Source organism: Parasteatoda tepidariorum, chromosome 9 (genome assembly GCF_043381705.1).
Source record: "Parasteatoda tepidariorum isolate YZ-2023 chromosome 9, CAS_Ptep_4.0, whole genome shotgun sequence".
Lineage (NCBI taxonomy): Eukaryota > Metazoa > Arthropoda > Arachnida > Araneae > Theridiidae > Parasteatoda > Parasteatoda tepidariorum.
In genome coordinates, this window is record NC_092212.1 from 46003981 (window position 1) to 46023508 (window position 19528).

Below are 19528 nucleotides of genomic sequence, written 5' to 3' on the forward strand. Positions count from 1 at the left end.
CTTTTTAAATTTGGAAAAGGTGAGGTTTAACATTTGACTTTTGAAAAAAGAGAATAGTTCAGGTACTGATATCAATATAAAACTTTGTAATTAATTTGATAGCAAGCGGCTGATTTTATTTTAATTGTCTACAATAGTGAAGACTTTTTCTGTTTTAACTGTATTAAGTGATATTATTATGCAACCAAAAGAAGAAAAAAAACTAAATTTTAGGGTTTAGGAACATGAAAAAAATACCTAAATTTCAAAATGATTAAATCACACATAACAAGTTACTTGATTAAAATCTTCAAAGGTTTCAAAAATATACAAATTTGGAAAAAAAGAGTTAACATGTTTCAAGTGCTCAAAAACAGACACCCATTTTCAAGACTTGTCAGACGCAAATGTGAAGAAAGAAAAGTGATTTGAAATATAAAGCGTAAAGTTGTCAAGAAAAAATGGAAAATAATGGTGCGAAACAAAGCTATTAAAACCACAGTAACTGAGAGAGAAAAAAGATGAAAAACAGAACAAGAAAAACCATTTTGGCCGAGAAGGGCAAATCAGGGTGAAAGTCATTTTCACGTGTTATGAAAAGGTGGTCAGGAACTAATGTTTAATGATTATTCTTATTCTTTATAACGGGCTTATCTATCACGTTCCTTAAGTCCCTAATTTGTCAGATTCTGATAGTATTTTGTTTTTCCTTAGTTAAATATTAATTTGAATTGCGTGTTTTATATTTTTCTGTTTTCTTTTTTGATTAGGATTCCAAAACTACATATTAAGATATTTTTTTTGCAGGACAGCCTATATATTTAAATGAAAACAGGCTTAAAACTGTCAGAGATATTTGCATCAGTAATTTGAATTTTCCTTTAAAGCTAAGCATTATTGTAGAAAAATGAATCACAAAACTTAAATTACTTTTAGAGACTTTATTTATATTATAATATTTTTATTTAATTTGATATGTATATTAGTTGATGTGCTGTGTTTAAATTTCATAGCGAGCTGAATCAATAGCTGGTGCTCAGACACCGACTCAAGGAAATACAGATGAAGCTCAGGGAGTTTCCACTTCTCTTTCTTGTTCGTCTGAATCTTCTAAAAATAGTCATACACCTGCACGATCCACAGGTGCTTCTCAGCCACCTACGCATGTTCCTGTTCCAACTTTGTATGTTTCATTCATTACAATTCATTTTATTATTTACATTCTAATTTAACAAGGTCTTTTAAGGAAAATAGAAAAGCCACAGTTTAAGTGCCTTACGCTTGAAGCAAAAATAACTGAAATATTTTAAAATGTATAAATTTTTTTTTTAAATTGCTACTTTGTTGGCATTTTTTCACCTAGATGAAAATTATAAAATCAATTTCTTATTCCCATATTTTGGATTCTTTTACGAACCGGATAATCGGCCAGCATTGGAATAAGTTTTTAAATATTAAAATATCAGACCACAAATGCTTTTTTTTAGTCAAAACTGTGGCTATTGACATTTAGCGCTATTTTCTGAATAAATATAGATGGCGCTGGCTAAATGTAGGTTTAACTTGACCCAACAGTTATAAGTAACTGTTGCTAACTCACATCAGTTATGAAAATAGCATATTATTTGCAAAAAACATCATTTCCTGCGACTACAGTGCCCTCGAGAAACAACCCTAAATGTTAATATAGTGTGAGAAATACCAATTATTGCTCAATATTTTGTAATGTATTTTTTACTGAATAATTTTTTTTGGAACATTTATTTTTAATTAAAAAATTTTCTGTATCTATGTCTTTGTCTAAGGTATCGGTTAAATATTTTTCTTATTCATTTGAGTGCCTGTAGTGAGTTTTTTCATGGCAAGCATTTTTTAAAATGTAAATTGAAAAAGTAGACAAATTTTTTTTGTTTTTTTACTGCCAAAATTTTGATTTATCAAGTATTTTTTTTAAAAATATTTATTTTGTATTATTTTTAGCTATTTGGCTCTTTACACGTACAGACCTTTGAAGGAGGATGAGTTGGAATTGAGAAAAGGTGAATTATATACTGTAAGTGAAAAGTGCCAAGACGGTTGGTTTAAAGGAACATCACTAAGAACAGGTCTAAGTGGAGTATTTCCCGGAAATTATGTTCAAATTGCAAAGTAATTTTTTGATTTTGTCATTTCAAACTCATATCTTTCAATCTTTTCACAAAACTATCTTTTTTAGTAAAATATTTTTTACAGTCAAAATTTAAGGAACATAAATAATAAATTAAGCTTCTGTAGAAGATTATATTAATTGTACTCTGAAATATTTGCTATTCCTACCATCTAATTTAAAATTAGTTATACATGTCCATCTTTATTTTAATTAGTTGGTGTCCATTTGAATAAGCTTTACTTGTATTCATTGATAAATTGGAAATTCATCAGAACTTTGTTGATGTTAAAAAATTGATTTCATTCAGAATATTAACATTCTTTTTATTATATCTTTATTTACATTAAAATATATTAAATGAATCATTATTTCTATTTTTAAATGTTGTTCAAAGTGTATAGCATTTTTTAAAATAGGTTATTTTTGATCTTCAGTTTTTATAAGCCCTTAAAGATGTTTTTTAATTGAATATTTGTGAAAAGTGCTGAATTTATCTTTTCCAAAGAAATTTTGTCGTTGCCCTATCAATTGTTGGCATAAATTACTCATAAAGCGGGGTTTTTCACTATGTTCCATTCAACGTTTAACATTTCATACAACCACAATCTGTTTGGTGGTTTATTGTCTATACTGTAGGAATACACCATCATTTTACACATTGGATGGGTTATGCTTGTGCTCTGCATGCTTGTGCACTGAGCTAAATTGGGTTGGAAGGATTCTTGCACTTACACATCCATCATTTCAGCATTTTGCTAAAAATTTTCGATTTCAGGTTTCATCTCCCGTTCTTTGAAATTGAACTGAAAATCTTTCCAATTTTTGCTCATCGTGGGGACAAACTAAGCATCTTTTCCCCAATAGCAAGAAATGTTTTGTTTGTTTCATTGATGATGAAGTGCTATTGTCTTCATTACAAGCAAGTTAATGTTCTTGCATTGTATCATTACCAGAACATGACTTGGGGATCATAAACTAATTAAGTATTTTCATGTGGGTCAAGGGCAGTCAACTATGCTTCATCAATTCAAATTTTCATCTCCCTTTAGTTCAATTTTAAGGATAAGAATTAATTGAAATTATTGATCGTCAGATTTTGTTCCCGGGGTACCATTCTCCAATTGTATAAAATATTTTGGACTTTATATTGTAGACCTACTTTAATTTTGCTGGATTTGTTATTAAAATTTTCAATAACTACTTTTGAGTTACTAAATAGAAAAAAAAATTTAGAGAAAAGATTTTAAATTGTATGAATAAAAAGGCATTTTAACATTTAGCAAATGCAATAAAAAATATGCGATTCAGATTTTTTATTTCAAAATATAATTTATATCTTTATCATTTGATTTAAAACTAATTGAAATTAAAAGATCAATAATCTCATCTTTGTTAAATGTAAGCAATATAGCATGTAATATAATTTACTTCTGACAAAAATGTTTAGTTTCAATACTCATTGTGTTCTAATTTCAAAATTATTAAAATATTTTAATAATTTTATTAAAGAAATACTGAACAAAATTACAAATTTTATTAAAAACTAAATTTGGGGCCGTTAATTTATTTACATTTGTATTTTCAGTTTATTAAGACTTGCTAATTTCTCTAAACATGTTTATCATTTCAGTATGATATATATTATTAATCATGTAAATGGTTGTAATCGTTGGGTATACATTAAATAATTTTTATTTAAATTTTAACAATATGCCTGGTAACTTTTTCAAGTTGGAAGTTAATCTAACTGTAGCTTCAAATTAAAATTATTATTTTGTTACATAATTGAATAAGTAATTATTAATTTAAAAAATAGAATAAGCAAACCTATATTGAGTATATTTAAAATAGTCTAAAATTTTTTTTTAAGGTAGCAAATAAAATCAAAAATGGAGTTCTTTACCCAAAACTATTGATTTTGTCTTAATTTTTTTTAAGGGCTTAAAAATATTTCTGAATGCTTTTAAGAAGTACTTATTTTTTGTTGAAAAATTTGGTTACGTATCCTTTTGTTAAAAGATAGTTATCCTACTTTGTGATTAAAGTTTCATGAAATATTTCCATCCAGAAAATAAGCATGAAAATAAGTCCCATAACACTGTGCAGTAGTTGTTATTGGGGTTGCTTTTAAGAAAGCAACTTCAAAATTATATTTAAATATTAAGGACTGAAAAATGTGATTAATAATTGTAGCCATTGCTGATGAGTTTACTATTTATTTAATTTAAATTAATAGTTTTAAACCTAATAACATAATAGTGATCTTTAACAAGTGACAACATTTTCATCCAGAATGATTAAAAAATAAATAATATAAAAAGAAATACTTATAATAAGTTAGTCATATCAGTTTTTTTGCATTTTTTTAAAAATAAAAAACATTTTAAATAAAAATGAGGAATAAATGTTTGATAGGAAGTTATGAGGTATTTGGCAGATTTTTTTAAAAAAAAAAATGTAATCTTTCTTTGTAGATCTAAGCCAGTTTGAAAAGTTTCAGTGCTGATATTCTATTAATAGTCAATCTAATTTTTGCAGAAATCACTTTTTGATTTTTCTGTGCTTTGCTTGCCTTCTTTTCTCAATGTATAGTACTATAAATGGAAAAAAAAACATTGTGGTTGAATTCTTTATGCATATTTTTACAGTAAAATATGTTCTAAATCTACACATAATTGTTGTATAATCATTTTACATGTTAGATGTAAAAATTACATGCTTGTTGCAATGAGAAAAATGTGATTTTGGCGTTATAACTTACATCTGTTCACAAAATACTGCAGTTCATTTAAGATTAAAAAAATCAGATAAATCGTAAAATAGCAAATATATTGTAATTTACAACTACAAATTGCTTTTTACTTACTTGAATAATGTGTAAAAAAACGTTGTAAATAGAAATATGTTATAAAAGAGGATTTTTTTTTAAAATGAGTAATATTAAAAAATTGCCCATAAACAGCTCTTGCTTGTTTTATGCATATCTGGTATTTGATTCAAAATTGAGAACATTATTTCATTATGAACATTATTTTATTATGATGGACATACAAATGATGCATAATTTCTTTACAGGTCTGCTGTGCTACAGCCACACATTGGCGTATCAATAGCTGGGCGTACATCTCCGGCATCATCTACTTCTCCTCCGCCAGCTGGAACGACGCCTTTGCAAAGAACAACTTTTTCAGGATTGACCACTGAAAATCCTCACCTGTTTCATCCAATTTCCACTCAAGGCGTCATTTACACCAACAGTCCCATAACACTGTGCAGTAGAGTGCCTGCTACATCTACTTCTCCTGTTTCACCTGCTCATCCTGCTGTGTTAGAGTGGGCTCATAGTATAGCTGTAGCAGCTCCACTTCAGAGGTTGTCACGACCTGTCAGCTCTGTTGCATCATTTTCCCCTGCTTTGTATAAATCAGAGGTAAAGGAAATTTACTTGTTCTTTTTAAATCTCAATGTTTATTTTTATTACTAATAATTATTTAAAAAAAAAAATTAAGGAATTATTGGAATTTTTTTTATATTGTAAATTAAAATTTTAAGGGTCCTCTTCAAGCAAAAAAAAAAAAAAGATTTTGCTTTCTCGGTGTTAACTAACAAGGAATTATATGCCCAGAATCTTATTTATTCAGTTACTAAAAAATTTTTGTTGCATTTTATTCATTGAAATTTGTTCTTTTGAATTTAGTTACCAAATTTTAAAGCTTAAGATTGTAAGTATTTTTAAAACTTTTTGAAAGTTTAAAGTTTTTCAAAATTCCAACTTTAAAAATACTTTTACCTTAAAATTTAAAATTATTCAACCCACAATCCTTAAAATTTAATTTTCTTTAAAATGCTTCGAATTAAGTTCAATGGAATACATTTCAATGAATAAAATGAAGCAAGAATTTTTAAAAAATATTAATTAGTCACTGATTAAATAAGGAAATTTTGAACATTGTTATCTTTAGGTTAGCAGGAAGGATGTGAAATTCTTAAACTCTCTTAAGAATACTCTGAAGGGAACCCTTAGGGGACTTATTTTAATAAAGTCATTTAGTGTTTATTTTTTAATTTCTGTAAATATTTAAAATTTATTGAATATTCAAAATATTAGCAAAAAGACTTCAGCTTAAAAATTTATTTACAAATTATATTCTCTGTCTTTTTAGCTAAATATTTATTTTTAAAATATTTTTTTTCCAGCTTAAAAATAGTTCGTATTGTGTAGTTCGTGTGGCACTTTTGTGGTGTTTTTACCTTATCAGAGTAAGCTCTTCTGTATTGCTATGTTGCAACTTAAACTGAATAATTCACTCCAACAATAATCAAATTTGTATGTCTCTAAAATAAAATTTAACATTTATTATATATTAGATAGTGGCACTTGTGTTTTAGATGTTAGTGATCATCAAAAATAATGTTAACAATAAATTTAGTGCGGATTCAGAATTTTGAATGAATGTTTAAGTGTACAAAGTAATCAACTGGAATTAAAAAAAAATACAAGATTCTTTTTAAAATATCTAATTAAGCAGTCTCTCACTTTGAAATAAAATATTTAATTCACATTAATCTAAAAATTTAACTATAATGCAGAAGCTATGCGTTGCATACTTCAATTTGTTGAAAATCTGGAGTAACTAAACCTGTTTATCTTAGTAAAAGAAGTGATCTCAAAAAATTAAATTACAGAAATTTATTTTTTAAACATTACATGTTGAATTTCTTACAGTAAAATTATTTTTCCTCTACATTAATTTTAATCCCAATAGATTGGACCAAAACAAAACGGATTTCCATGTGGCCAGCCTCGTTCATTGGCCATGGCTCCGTGGACTTCTCTATGTGCAATAGATATTAATTCATCGCCATCATCTTCACAGATAGTCACTGATTTCCCAGTGAGAACAACCAGTGCTTCTCCAACAAGAATGCTGTCTTACCAAGCATCACCCAATACTTCTCTCAACCAGAATATGGTATCAAGCAATACAACATCAGAGGGCTTGTCACAGGCAAGGTACAGCACTTCACAGCCCTCTACTCCTCTTATGATGCCCCACTCAGCTCCACCTAATACCAATCCTTTCGTAACTCCTGATCGAGTTAGTTGTTCCACGCCTGTGACAGCTGGAGCAGCATGCCCACAAGCTTCTCAAGCAACGGCCTCACAAAACAGAGTTGAGAAGGTATATTATTTCGTTTGATAATATAAAAACTTTATGCTCTTACAAATTTATTTTCCTGTATTTCATAGAAAACTTTATGCATTTTGATTTAAATATCTTGAAAACAATGTTTTTTCAATCAGTTCTAGTGAATCTGGAGAATAGGAGCCTATTTTTGAGTGCTTGAAATATCTAGACTTTTACCACCCTTATAAGTTTTTAAAGCAAATGAAGTTTCATGTAATTAAGGCATATTTATCTTTCTTAATTTAATCCACTGACGATTTTTTCTGGTATCAGACTATTCATTCGTACGCGATCTTATAAGTTTAAGGTTTGTAATTGCTATCGTTAAACAATAATGGCAAAAGTTATTTCTGAATATCTTAAATGTAAAGTGATTTAAATTGAATCTATCTACGTGGACTTGCCGTTTACCATGGTGCGTAGTGTTTTTAAAAAGTGCTTTAAGGTGTTTATTTTTTATTTTCGTTTTTTAAAAGCCCTTCGAGGTGCTTTTTTTATTGGGTGTTTTTAAAAAATGATTAATTTTCCCTTTTTGGAAATTAGGTTTTTTTTCTTTACAATGTCAATTTTCGCTATGCATTATGCAAAAGTGTGGTTTTCACATTGTTCTATTCAACATTTTCACAATTCATTCAAATACAATGTATTTAGGCGTACCGTCGGTCTGTAGCATATGAAAGCGCCAATCATTGTACTTGTTTGATGAAATACTCGCGGGTCCGCATGTGCGTTTACTGAGCTGGGTTTGGTGAAATTCTTGCACTCTCATGTGCAACTCTGCTGCATTTTGCAAGATATTCTCAATTTCAGGCTTAATTTTCCACCCTCTGAAATTGAACTGAAAAATCTTTTGATCTTTTTATGGTGGCTAACATAATCAAGAAAAAGAGTTCTTTGTCAAAAACTAGTAATTTTTTCATGATAATGTAAAAGTCTTTGAAAATTATTTTGCATTTTGTTAATGTATTTAGTGCTTAAAAATATTTTTTGAGTACTTAAAAAATACTTAAAAGGTGCTTATTTTTTGTTGAAAGATTTGGCTATTCACCCTGGTTTACGCATTGCATCTTAAAACATATAATTAATTATGCAAGAAATGAAAATTCCTTTTTATGTCAGAGCTAAGTTATTTTTACAATGAAGGATGTTCTATTTTGTGAAAAAGAAAACTACAATTTTTTATAACCAATTATAACCATTTTTCATGAAAGGTCATTTTTTTAAAATTATTTTCCTACAGTCTCCATTAATGTAAAACATTTGCTGCAGTGAATGATTATGAATATGTTGGCTGTGTTAATAATAACCTTAATTATAATAACTAAAATAATTATGTTCTAAACTCTTATTAATATCTTTTAGCTACTTTTTAATTAATAATTTAGTTTTATTTTCCTGAAATAATAAAAATATTTTTTCGCAAACATGTCCACAAACATATTACAGGTCCATCTAGAACATTACAGTAAACAAAGTGCCAATTGGTGCACTCATTTTTAAGCTATAAGCTAATTACACAGACAGACATACATTTTTAGATATCAGTAGGGATGAAAAGAATCAGGTACTGATCTAAAAATAGTACAGTACAGAACACGTTATCCGGAAATCAGAAAACCGGAACAAAATTCGATAAATTTTCCCGTCATTTTTAAAAAACTTTTTTCTCCCCTCATAAGATTTTAGGATTTTTCTTTCTTTTTTGAACGATGTTAACCTTACCATCATTTTGGAAATAATCGTTAGTGTATTACTTCATCGTTTTTTCTTCTTTTTAAGATTATTTCCAAACATTTTTTTTTAGTTGGGTTTAACAATAAAGAAAAGCCCTTTTTGTAGCGATTCAGAATACCGGAAAAATCAGTTATCCGGAATAGCGATGGTTCCGATCGTTCCGGATAATCGGTTCCCTACTGTATAACATATTCTATATTTGTAATATTAACCTTCAACTTTTTACTTTGAGTTTTGATGATTAAAATTTAATTTGCATTTGCTACATTTTATTTTTATTGAAAAATATGAAGTGTTATTTATGTTTAATTTGTGTAGCACAAGGAGAAGAAAGAAAAGGAAATTGTTAGTTTAATGAAACGATTAACTAAACGAAAATCTAAATCACCACCTCCATCTGATTATTCTTGTGATAATCCCTCATTTGTGGATGGAACATCATCATCACAGCAATCATTATCTGCTGTGCATGTCAGGTAAGCTAATAAAGTTATAAATCTGTGTGTCATTTAACATATATGAATTATAAAATATATATACTTAGTCATTGCTTGTTTAACAGTGAGTTATTTGAATGTAGATCAACATCTTGTCCCAGTGAAGCTTTGGGTAGTCAAAATGCGAACCATAAAAAAACTGGATCTCTTGATGGTTCCAATGGTGAAGTTCCAAAATCATCATCACGACCTAAGCAGCCGGCGCCGTTGGTGCGGGAAAGGTTGTTCATTGTTTTTTATTTTTTATTGGTACACTTTAAGAAATGAAAAAATATTGTAAAGAAGCGTAAGAAAACTCAGATATTACAAATGCATGGGTACAATTTTTAATTTCTAGTTACGATTCTTTGTAGTAATGATATAGCGATTTATTTTGCAATTGTAAGCAGGAATTATTTTCAATATGCAAACATTTAATACTTTGAATGAATATTGTTAAGTCTCATATATATTTATTTTAACTATCCGTGTCAAAATCTTTTTAAACAAAGATAATAATATTCACATGTATATTTTGTTACCACTTAAAAAATAAAAATAAATTCTTCCACAGAAATCGGTATACTCCGCCTATGCAAATGTGGAAAAGATTTTTGTATGAGTTTATAAAAGATTTAGTTTCATGTTGTTCCTAAAACTAAACTCAGTGGCGGGACAGCCCATTGAGGGCCAAGGGCTACTGTGCCCATCTCAGTTTTCTTGACCTGGGTGGTCATCGGAACACCAAACCCGTAGTGTTTACTCCCCAAGCATTCTTGGTACTCATTTTATCGACCCACTGAAGTGACAAAAGTGGTTGAGTTGACCTTGCCTGGCCCGAGGGTCGAACCCAGGACTTGTGGCATAAGAGCGTGACACACTACCACTCAGCCACCAGGTATCTTATGTTGTTTCTAAACAACTTAATAAATTTTAGGCAAACACCCATGAAATTTCTTGTACTGTGTCGATAGTAAAATCAGGGAGAGGAAAATAAAAGACCCTGTTTTTTTTTTCTTTCTTTCTCTGACCCTGTCTTTTATTTTTCCTGTTTATGAAGAGATTTAGTTTGTTGTTGTTTTTAATTAAGTTGAATTTTGGGCACACATCCATGAAATTTCCAATGATATTAAATGCTTACAAGAAAGCAAATAAGCAAATTACCACTCTTAATTATAAAATTCTCATTATATATAATTACATTAGGCTATTTATGTATATCTTATCAATATTAGAATCAATACCATTGTGATGAAAAAGTTTGTTGATGTTGGAATTACTATTCTTTAAAGAGGTTCGATGATTTATCGTTAGTAGTAAATCTTTCCAATTATTCTTTTACTCCAGAGTGATACAGGACAGCAATTACATCATAAACTACTTCATGAAGAATCAAAGTATGATAAATTATAAAGGAAAAAGGTTTATTTATGAAATATATTGAGATCTGAAGTAAATAGAAATGTTCCTTTTTTTATGTTTGTATGAATTATTAAATATAAATTTATTGCCAAGGCTCTTTTTTCTTGGCCTTGCGCATTCAATTGTGTTGGCGGAAGATAAAGTGTGAGAAATAATAATAAATTTTATGGAATTCAAAAGATTAGCAACCATATAACGGTTTTTGATTTCTATGCTAATGTGTTAAAATAGATGTAGAAAAAATAGATTTTATTCTGCTCTCAATTCTAGGTTGTGTTAAAAGGATTCCTTATTATATTAATTTTTATTTACTGAGAAAAGGATTAAATGAGATAGTTCAGGATGACAACTATATATCACTGTTATAATTACTCTTATATTTAAATAATTTTCATCCAACAGTTTTAAATCTTTTATTTCTCTTTTTATGTCATGATAGTTTTAATTTATTTTGTGCATTATTTTCTCCATTATGTTCATATTTATTATAGATTTTTTTTAATTTAAAACATCAGTTTAGGGAATGTTTATTTCTTGTCTTGCAAAATTTCAAGATTCTTTTCAAATAGAAAAGGAAAATTTTGCATAATGAAAAATATATATTCATGAAACTCATGTTTAAATTAAGAAAAATCCATTGTAAATATGAACATAATAGAGAAAAGAATGCATAAAAGATTTAAACAATCTTTTCTTCCAACTATTTTTAGGGAGTAATTGTAACATTACACCAAAAACGTAACTGTGACACCATAATTATCATATAAGTAACTTTTGATCTAATGATCAGAATTTTACGTACCAGAACTTATTCTATATAGTTTGAGGGCTGACCTCATTATATGCTAATTATTTATTGCACTCAATATTTTAGGTGGCAAAATCAGACACAAAAACATAATTTGTCAGAATAAATGTATCTTTTTTTCAGCAGATTCAAATTCTTGACCCTCAAAATATGGTCTCAATACTTGTTATGAGAGAGCGGTCTATAATTTTAATTCCTTTATGTAAATTTGACTTTCTGCAAATATCTCAAGAACTTTTTTAAGCTAAATCGATTGTTAAGTTTCTGAGTTATCAAATTTTTAAAAAATTGTATAATTAAAATTTGAATTCTTGAGAACTATTTGATCAATTTTGTCGTATAAAATTACATTCTTGAAAATGATTTTACAAATTGCATATCTTACCATTCAAAATTTGTTCACATCATTATTAATTAAAATATTAAAAAATAAATATTTAAAATTATCTTTTGCATGGAATTATCTTCAGAAATTTTTTTTTATTCATCTTAAAAGTTCTTGAGACATTGCGAGGTACACAAAATGTAGAATTAAGGGTTCCAAGCTTTTGACCATTCTTATTGGGACCATATTTTCTAGATTGCAATGATCCTTATATTTCAAAAGTCTGGAATCTGAATCCGCCAGAGAGACTAAGTTTTTGTGTCTGATTTTGCAACATTAAATTTTGTATTCTACATTAATTAGCCTATTTAAGGCGATGGATTTTGAATCATTTAAGTCTTAGTATGTGAAAATTCTATCATTAGATTAAAAATTATTCAGGGTGTTTCATCTTACACACTGTTCAATTTTTGCATAGATTTTTATTGTGACAGTGTGAATCCTGATTATGATACTTCATAATTTTTAATATAATCACATCATTATATTTAAGTCAATGACTTTGAAGGATATAGAAATATCTAAAGTTAAGGTAAAACTATTTCCTGTTTTGTTTTTTTAAAAATAGTTTTATTTTCTGATATCAAATAGACAATATAGAGAGGGGCAAAATCTTCTGTAAAAAGGCAAAGTACTTTGTTTTACTGTTTTGATGAAATTTGAACTTTCTAATTCTAATTATAGAAATTTTGAATAATCTGTTACATTTAAAATGGAATTTCAATGCTGTATTGTGGTTATCCGTCACTAAAAATATTATTACATAGTTGGGTGAAAATATAAATTTTTTATCTATACAATTTATATACAGTTTATCTCGAATCTCACGGGAAAGGCGAAAAATTCGAGATAGAGAGGTTTAAAGTTATACAGGTACTATAGAGAGGTTTAAAGTTATACAGGTACTATAAAGAAATTAAATTTGATTAAAAGTGCTTTGTTTTTAGTAGAAAAATGTAGACATTTCTTTAAATTAATTATACCACATACATCTATATACATAAGTTTTTTAACATACATTTAACACTGAAAATAATAAATAAGATTTTTGACTGATAACCTTATTTGTTTCAATTATTCTTTTGAGGTTAGAAAGATCGCGAATTCCTCATAGATTGTTTCCTAGTTCACTTTAAAACTCTTAATTATCCTTTGATCCATTGGTTGCAATTTTGAGGTGAAAATGAATTTTTATTCTTAGCTTTCGTATCTATGTTGAAAAGCTAACCCCTGATGGTCACTACTCATTAACCCCTCTCTTACTGCCAGAATCATTGTATTCCTTTCTAGTTAAGGAAGTGCAGGGATAGTGATTGAAATTCCAAAAAACACCCCCAACCTGTTCTTCCTGTGGATTCACGAAATTCATCTCTGTCTACAAGTTCTGCTGATAAGGAAAGTTTTGACATAAACATGGAAAATACATTTATTTTAGACAGTAAATGTAGGGAATTGTAAAAATTTCGAGATATAGAGGTTTTCGAGATAAAGAGGTTCGAGATAAACAAGTTCAACTGTATTTTTCATGCCTTATTGGTAATTAATATATGCTTTATTTATATTTGTTTCTAATTAACTTGCATTAATTTCAGATTTCGCTGTATTGTGCCTTATCCTCCGAACAGTGACTATGAACTAGAATTGAAGGTCGGTGATATAGTTTATGTTCATAAAAAACGTGAAGATGGTTGGTACAAGGGAACATTGCAAAGAACTGGAAAAACTGGACTTTTCCCCTCTAGTTTTGTAGAAGGATTTTGAAGAAAGTCAGGCATAGGCATAACATTTGAAGTCTCAAGAACATGCACATTTCTGCCGAAAGGTGACCGTTGCCTTATTACGTTTGGGTTTTAGAAAACAGTCTGAATCTCAAGTGATATTGGTGTTAAACAAGTCTTATTTAGCTGCTTATTATACTGCCTTTTGTTTTGCAATAACAAAATAACAGTGGAACTTGTGATTAACAATCCCATTTTATGCAAAGTATAAAGTGTGATGCCAAATATTAATCTATTCTTTCATTTTTATTTTCTTTTGTTTTGATACTGTTTATATGTACAATTTGACCAAATTTTGTTAGTATTATAGTAACTATTTTTTTAATTTAGGTATGCTATTTATAATTTAATTGTTTGTTGGTTTATTTATTAGTGGTATGAATAACAATAGAACTCTTCATTTCTTAGTTTGCCATAAATTAACCAGTACCATCAATACAAAAAGTGCAACTTTAACCTTTTTTAAAAAATGTGTAGGGGTGCCAATTTATACTCGTTTAAATTTATCAAGAACTAATAGTCTTTAATAAATATATATATATTATTTAAAAAACACACAATAACGTAATATTTTATAACTAAACAAAATCATATGCAGCTACTTAAATGAATAAATTTACATCTGTTTCATGTTGTTGGTGTTTTAATGTATCAGCATGCACTCATATTTTAAAATACACCTAAAATAACTTATTATTTGCTATTTTACACCCACACTATTTAAACTTTATATTTAATTTGAAAGGCTTATATACTACTGCCTTATTACTATTTTCTATAATTTTTGTTTTATGCTAACTGTACAATAATGTGTATTTAATTTTTCACAAACTTAATCACATCTTTTATTGTATTTGTATAAATAATCCTGTTATTAGATTGCTTAAGGTCTGTATTGATACAAATGTTTCAAAAGGAAAAAATCCAGTTATGGATGATATAAAAAATTATTGTATTTCAAGGAAATAATGGAAAATTAGTTAAGTTCACAATGCATAAGTACATATAATATTTAATCCAAACAGTCTCATACTTATTAAACTTAAGTAATATCTTTAAGTACAAAAATTGTATTTACTTCAGGGCATGCATTTTAGACTGGCACCCCTATTTCCATAAAAGATTTTCTTGCATTTAATTTTTTACTGGAAACCTACTGTTATTCCCATTTTTTTTTTTTTTTTTTTAAAGGAGGCTGTATTGATAAGAAATGTTATTTTCTGTTTATTTATAGAAATGTTTGCATCTGTTATCTTAATTTTTTATTTCATTTTGTACATTTGTGAAGAATTATTATTATATACTTCAAAGTTAATGCTAATGTGTATAAAAATTGTATCATAATTATTTGTTGCTTGTTTAAATTATTTATTAGTGTAGTTTAACAAACATACAAACTTAGTTATTTCTTTTCCTTGTTAAAAACTTCTTTGAAAAATTTAAATTGTGTTTTCAAGCACAATTAAAAATAATAAAATTTTTATATATATANTATATATATATAATGAGCTTAAGTGTAAACTCAAAGACTTAAATTTGACTGTCTTTTTAAGAAGTGGTAAATGATATTGGAACATTAAAGGAAAAAAAAATTTTTTTTTTGATGCAGTAATATTCACCAGAGAAAATGTGTAGATCTATACATTATTTTTATTTTATTTTTTTAACCATGGGATCAACATTTAAAAAGTCTAAACTCAACATTGCATTTAAAACCTTGTATCCTAAATAAAAACGGGTTAGGTTTTATTTAATAATTTTAAAAATAAATTCAACATTAATTTTGTTTATTTCTTAACACAAAACAATAGAACTCTTTGTTTCTCTGTTTGCTTTAAATTAATGAATACCTTTTACCAGTACCATCAATATAAAAATTGTAACAAGTAAATTGCAACACACTATCTGAACTCACTTAATGCTTGAAAATTATTCAATGTCAGTTACATATTTTTTTGAAAATATTGCATTTGCCTATGTATGTGCTACTTTCATTTTCATTTATTTTTAAACTATAAAATGTTTAATTTCTTTTGTTAAATTTTTGTAGGCATATTATTTTTGATGAAAAGTCTTAAAATACTATTAAGGGACAGCTGGATGATGTTTTAAGATAAAACATTAAACACAACTTTAGAATAAGTTCTCTATTTTTAAAGATGTGATTTGCATAGTTGGAGTGTTATTGAAATTGTGTAGTAAATATCAGTGAGGGTCAAAAGTCAGCATGATAAGATGAATGTTTAGTTTTTCTAGATTTATATTGCTACTATGCATTATTTTCTACATCTTGTGCACGTAGCCTAATTCATTATCATTTTAAAGATTACATTTCATTGGTAAATTTTAAATTTATGCATTGATAAAAAAAAAATGTTTGCTCACAGCAGAATTAGTTTATGTAATTAGAAAAGTGAAATTATTAAATTTTTGCATTCTGTGGTATTCTTTTTGTTACTATAGTTATATTTGTGGTTGTATTATTTGTACAAATCCTATTCCTACAATGAATATAGATTTAGTTATGTTTGGTGCTTTATTAAGATAAGTCTGTTATTAATAACGCCTTTTTTTTAGAAATGTACTTAATCTAAAAGTTATCAGTTTCTTTCTTTTCTTTTTTTTTTAAATTTAGAACTACATTTATTGAAAGTCATAATTAGTTTTTTCAGTGATAGCTGTACATATATTAACACACATTTTATCTTGAGAGTATTTTTAAACCTTTAATTTTTATTGTTTTTAAAATCAGCACGTATATTATTTATTTTAATAATAAACTTAAGTTATGCCTCAGTGTTTGTTTGTTTGCATTAATGTAACAATGATTTTTTTAAAAATGTTTACTTCCCCCACTATTGTCTAAAAAAAGATCGCTCAACAGTTTGTAAAGTGTTTATTGAAAGGCTCTGTGAAAGAGCAAAGCTGTATCAGGCGTATATTTACTTTATAAACCAAATTATTAGTTGATAATTTTTTTATGTTACTTCTTTTAAAGCAACAGTTTCTCACTGAATTTTTAATTTGCAATATTGTCTTCTCTTAAGTATAAATCTTTTACTGATTTCTTTCTCATTTTAGTGTGCCATTGAAAAACTTTTTTCACGAATCATATAAAATGTATTCAACTTGTATGATTTGTTTTAGCTATCCTCAAAAAATAATTAAATAAAAAATAAGAAAAGTGAATTAAAATTCACAGTAAGCAAATTTAGACAGTTGTTTTCTTCCATCCCGTTAAATGGAAGTCTGTCAACTAGGAATAAAAGTTTTATTGCTTCTTGAATAGACTGAAATAATTTTAGAAATGTTTAAGTTGTTGAAATCCATGGGGGTCACCGGTGACTGGCGAAGCCAAGATTATTAGAAACACATAATTCAAGTAAATTTTAAATTTTTTTATATTATTATCGTTACTAAAATGATTTGAAGAAATTAATGCAATATAGAAAACACAAAAATCATTTTGGCCTGGCGGGCAAGCCATGTAAAATTAGCGTGGCATTCAACATGTTAATTTTAAAAAAAAGTACAAAATTTTCAACTTTATTGAATTAAGTTCATACAAACTACATGCACTAAACGTGAATTATTAAAGGCAAAATCTTTTACTGCAGCAAAAGGTAATGTTTCAATAGAGTTAACTCAGTGAAAATACTTCAACTTGCCCAAAATTCAGTAATGCATTTTTTTTTCAATTAAGTTTATTTCTTAGTGAAATTTTAAAAGTATCAAATTAGTAGAGAAATATAGTTAAAATTTTGTGGACCAGCCATTTAACAAAGAAACTAAGTCATGTCACCGTCTATTATTTTGTAATTGAATAGGGAAGTAAAGAATGGAACATTCTGAACATTGATTTCATGCACAGACGTTGTTAACTAATGACAAAAATATATTAACTAAGTTTAAGGAATTTTACTTTTGATAGTGATGACAAAAAATATACGAGACATCTACATAAAAAGTAACTTCTTACGCAGTTTTTTAAATGAAATTTAAATATTCCTTTTTGATCAAGATTATCTTAATGTTTTATAAACTGTTGAGTTGATTGTTTCCTAGCTTTTCGACATTTTGAATTAGATTGAAGTTTGAAAAAAAAATTTCTTGGTGCTCATATGCTGTTTTACATTCCAATTGTCACAGGAGAGAATTATTGAGGCATGGCTTGAAACCAACTTTTTTCATATATAACCCCTGTGGGGTAGTATACTGTACATAGATCAAGTTTATTTATATTTAAAGACATTTCTGGTAGTATAGTCACTGACTGTTTTTTACTGTCTGTTTATATTTAATTGTTGTTAACCCCTGAGATGGTAAATTTTGAGTCCCCCTCCCCCCACACAAATGTGCTTTTAATTGTATGTAGCTTTTAAAAGAGTACTTTAGCTAGCAATGCACTGATTATGAAGTTTTTAAACACTGTATTTTGCATACTTAAACTATGTTTTTCTATGCATGTACTTATTTTTTGTTTATGAAATTATATTAGCATACCTGCCAACATTCACTCTTTTCTAGAATGGATTTTCCAAGTGGTAGTAAAACAATTACCGAAAAACTATCTTCCTCAAAAATAGATTTATATTTTAATCAGGCTGAAATTCGCTATCGTAAGGAATAATATGCTTTTATATATTTGTTGTAATTATTTATATGTAGTGGTGGTCACCTGATTTAAAATAATTATTATAATTCAAAAAGTTTAGAGAAGTAACATGAATTTCGCTAGCACTTTAAATATGAAAATAAAATCTTCCGGGAAAACCGGAAGAGTTGGCAGTTGTGCATTAGTATCACTTTTTATATTAGTATTAATTATAAATTTGTAGTAATTTTTTTTAAAAATAACATACCAGATAAGTAACAAAGTCTAAATAATACTTTTCACGTATTGTATATCCAATAGAATTGTATTCAATAGAATTGTATTCAATAGTTATCTTTTGCCAATTACATTTGGATAGTTTTATATGCAGTCGCCAAAATTTTGTATTAGGTAGTTACAATAGATATTAAAACCTATAAATTATTTTTAAAACACTTTCTTTTTAATAAAAAAAAAAAGGATTTTTCAATAGGTAATGCTACATTGCAGTATTAAAAAATTTATGTACCTCGGTTATGCTTATCAAATGCAGTAACTGTTCTTGATAAATCTTCTACCATTAAAGTCTTAATAGGTTATATCTGAGTCATTAATGGGTTATACTAAAAATTTTTACAACATGAAGCAAGATAAATAGTAATGTATTATTTATAAANACTAAAAATTTTTACAACATGAAACAAGATAAATAGTAATGTATTATTTATAAAAAAAAGTTTTTTTATGTTACTTATTTAATAAATCTTCATTAAATTATGTCCTGATTGATTTTCTTACTACTCTCCCTTATTTGTTTTTAAAATCATTTAATATTTCATTTCTTAAAAGCTTCAAGCAATTTCTTGTTATTTGATTAAAATTTTTGTAATAATCTTTAAGTTAACCTAAATACTTGATGGTCAATATGTAAATTACATTATAAATTGATAACTTTTTAATTCCCTTTCAATTTTCTCTTGGTGGGACCATTAAATTATTTATTTCAAAAACATT

At 27.4% G+C, this 19528-nt stretch overlaps 1 protein-coding gene across 6 annotated transcripts in view; it reads left to right on the forward strand.

Annotated features, from left to right (window-relative positions):
• The window catches only part of LOC107440697 (Plenty of SH3s), a 31159-nt gene extending 12041 nt beyond the window's left edge, over window positions 1–19118 (forward strand). For 2 of the 6 annotated variants that reach the window (XM_043051950.2, XM_043051951.2), the window contains exons 9-15: window positions 993–1162; window positions 1960–2127; window positions 5204–5558; window positions 6895–7311; window positions 9370–9527; window positions 9614–9769; window positions 13735–19118. In XM_043051950.2, coding sequence (XP_042907884.1) covers window positions 993–1162; window positions 1960–2127; window positions 5204–5558; window positions 6895–7311; window positions 9370–9527; window positions 9614–9769; window positions 13735–13903 — 1593 coding nt within the window. In that variant the 3' untranslated portion in view covers window positions 13904–19118. The remainder of the gene's footprint in view (window positions 1–992; window positions 1163–1959; window positions 2128–5203; window positions 5559–6894; window positions 7312–9369; window positions 9528–9613; window positions 9770–13734) is intronic. The other 4 variants (XM_043051952.2, XM_043051953.2, XM_071185962.1 and 1 more) reach the window with 4 other exon arrangements.
• Window positions 19119–19528: the final 410 nt, after the last annotated feature.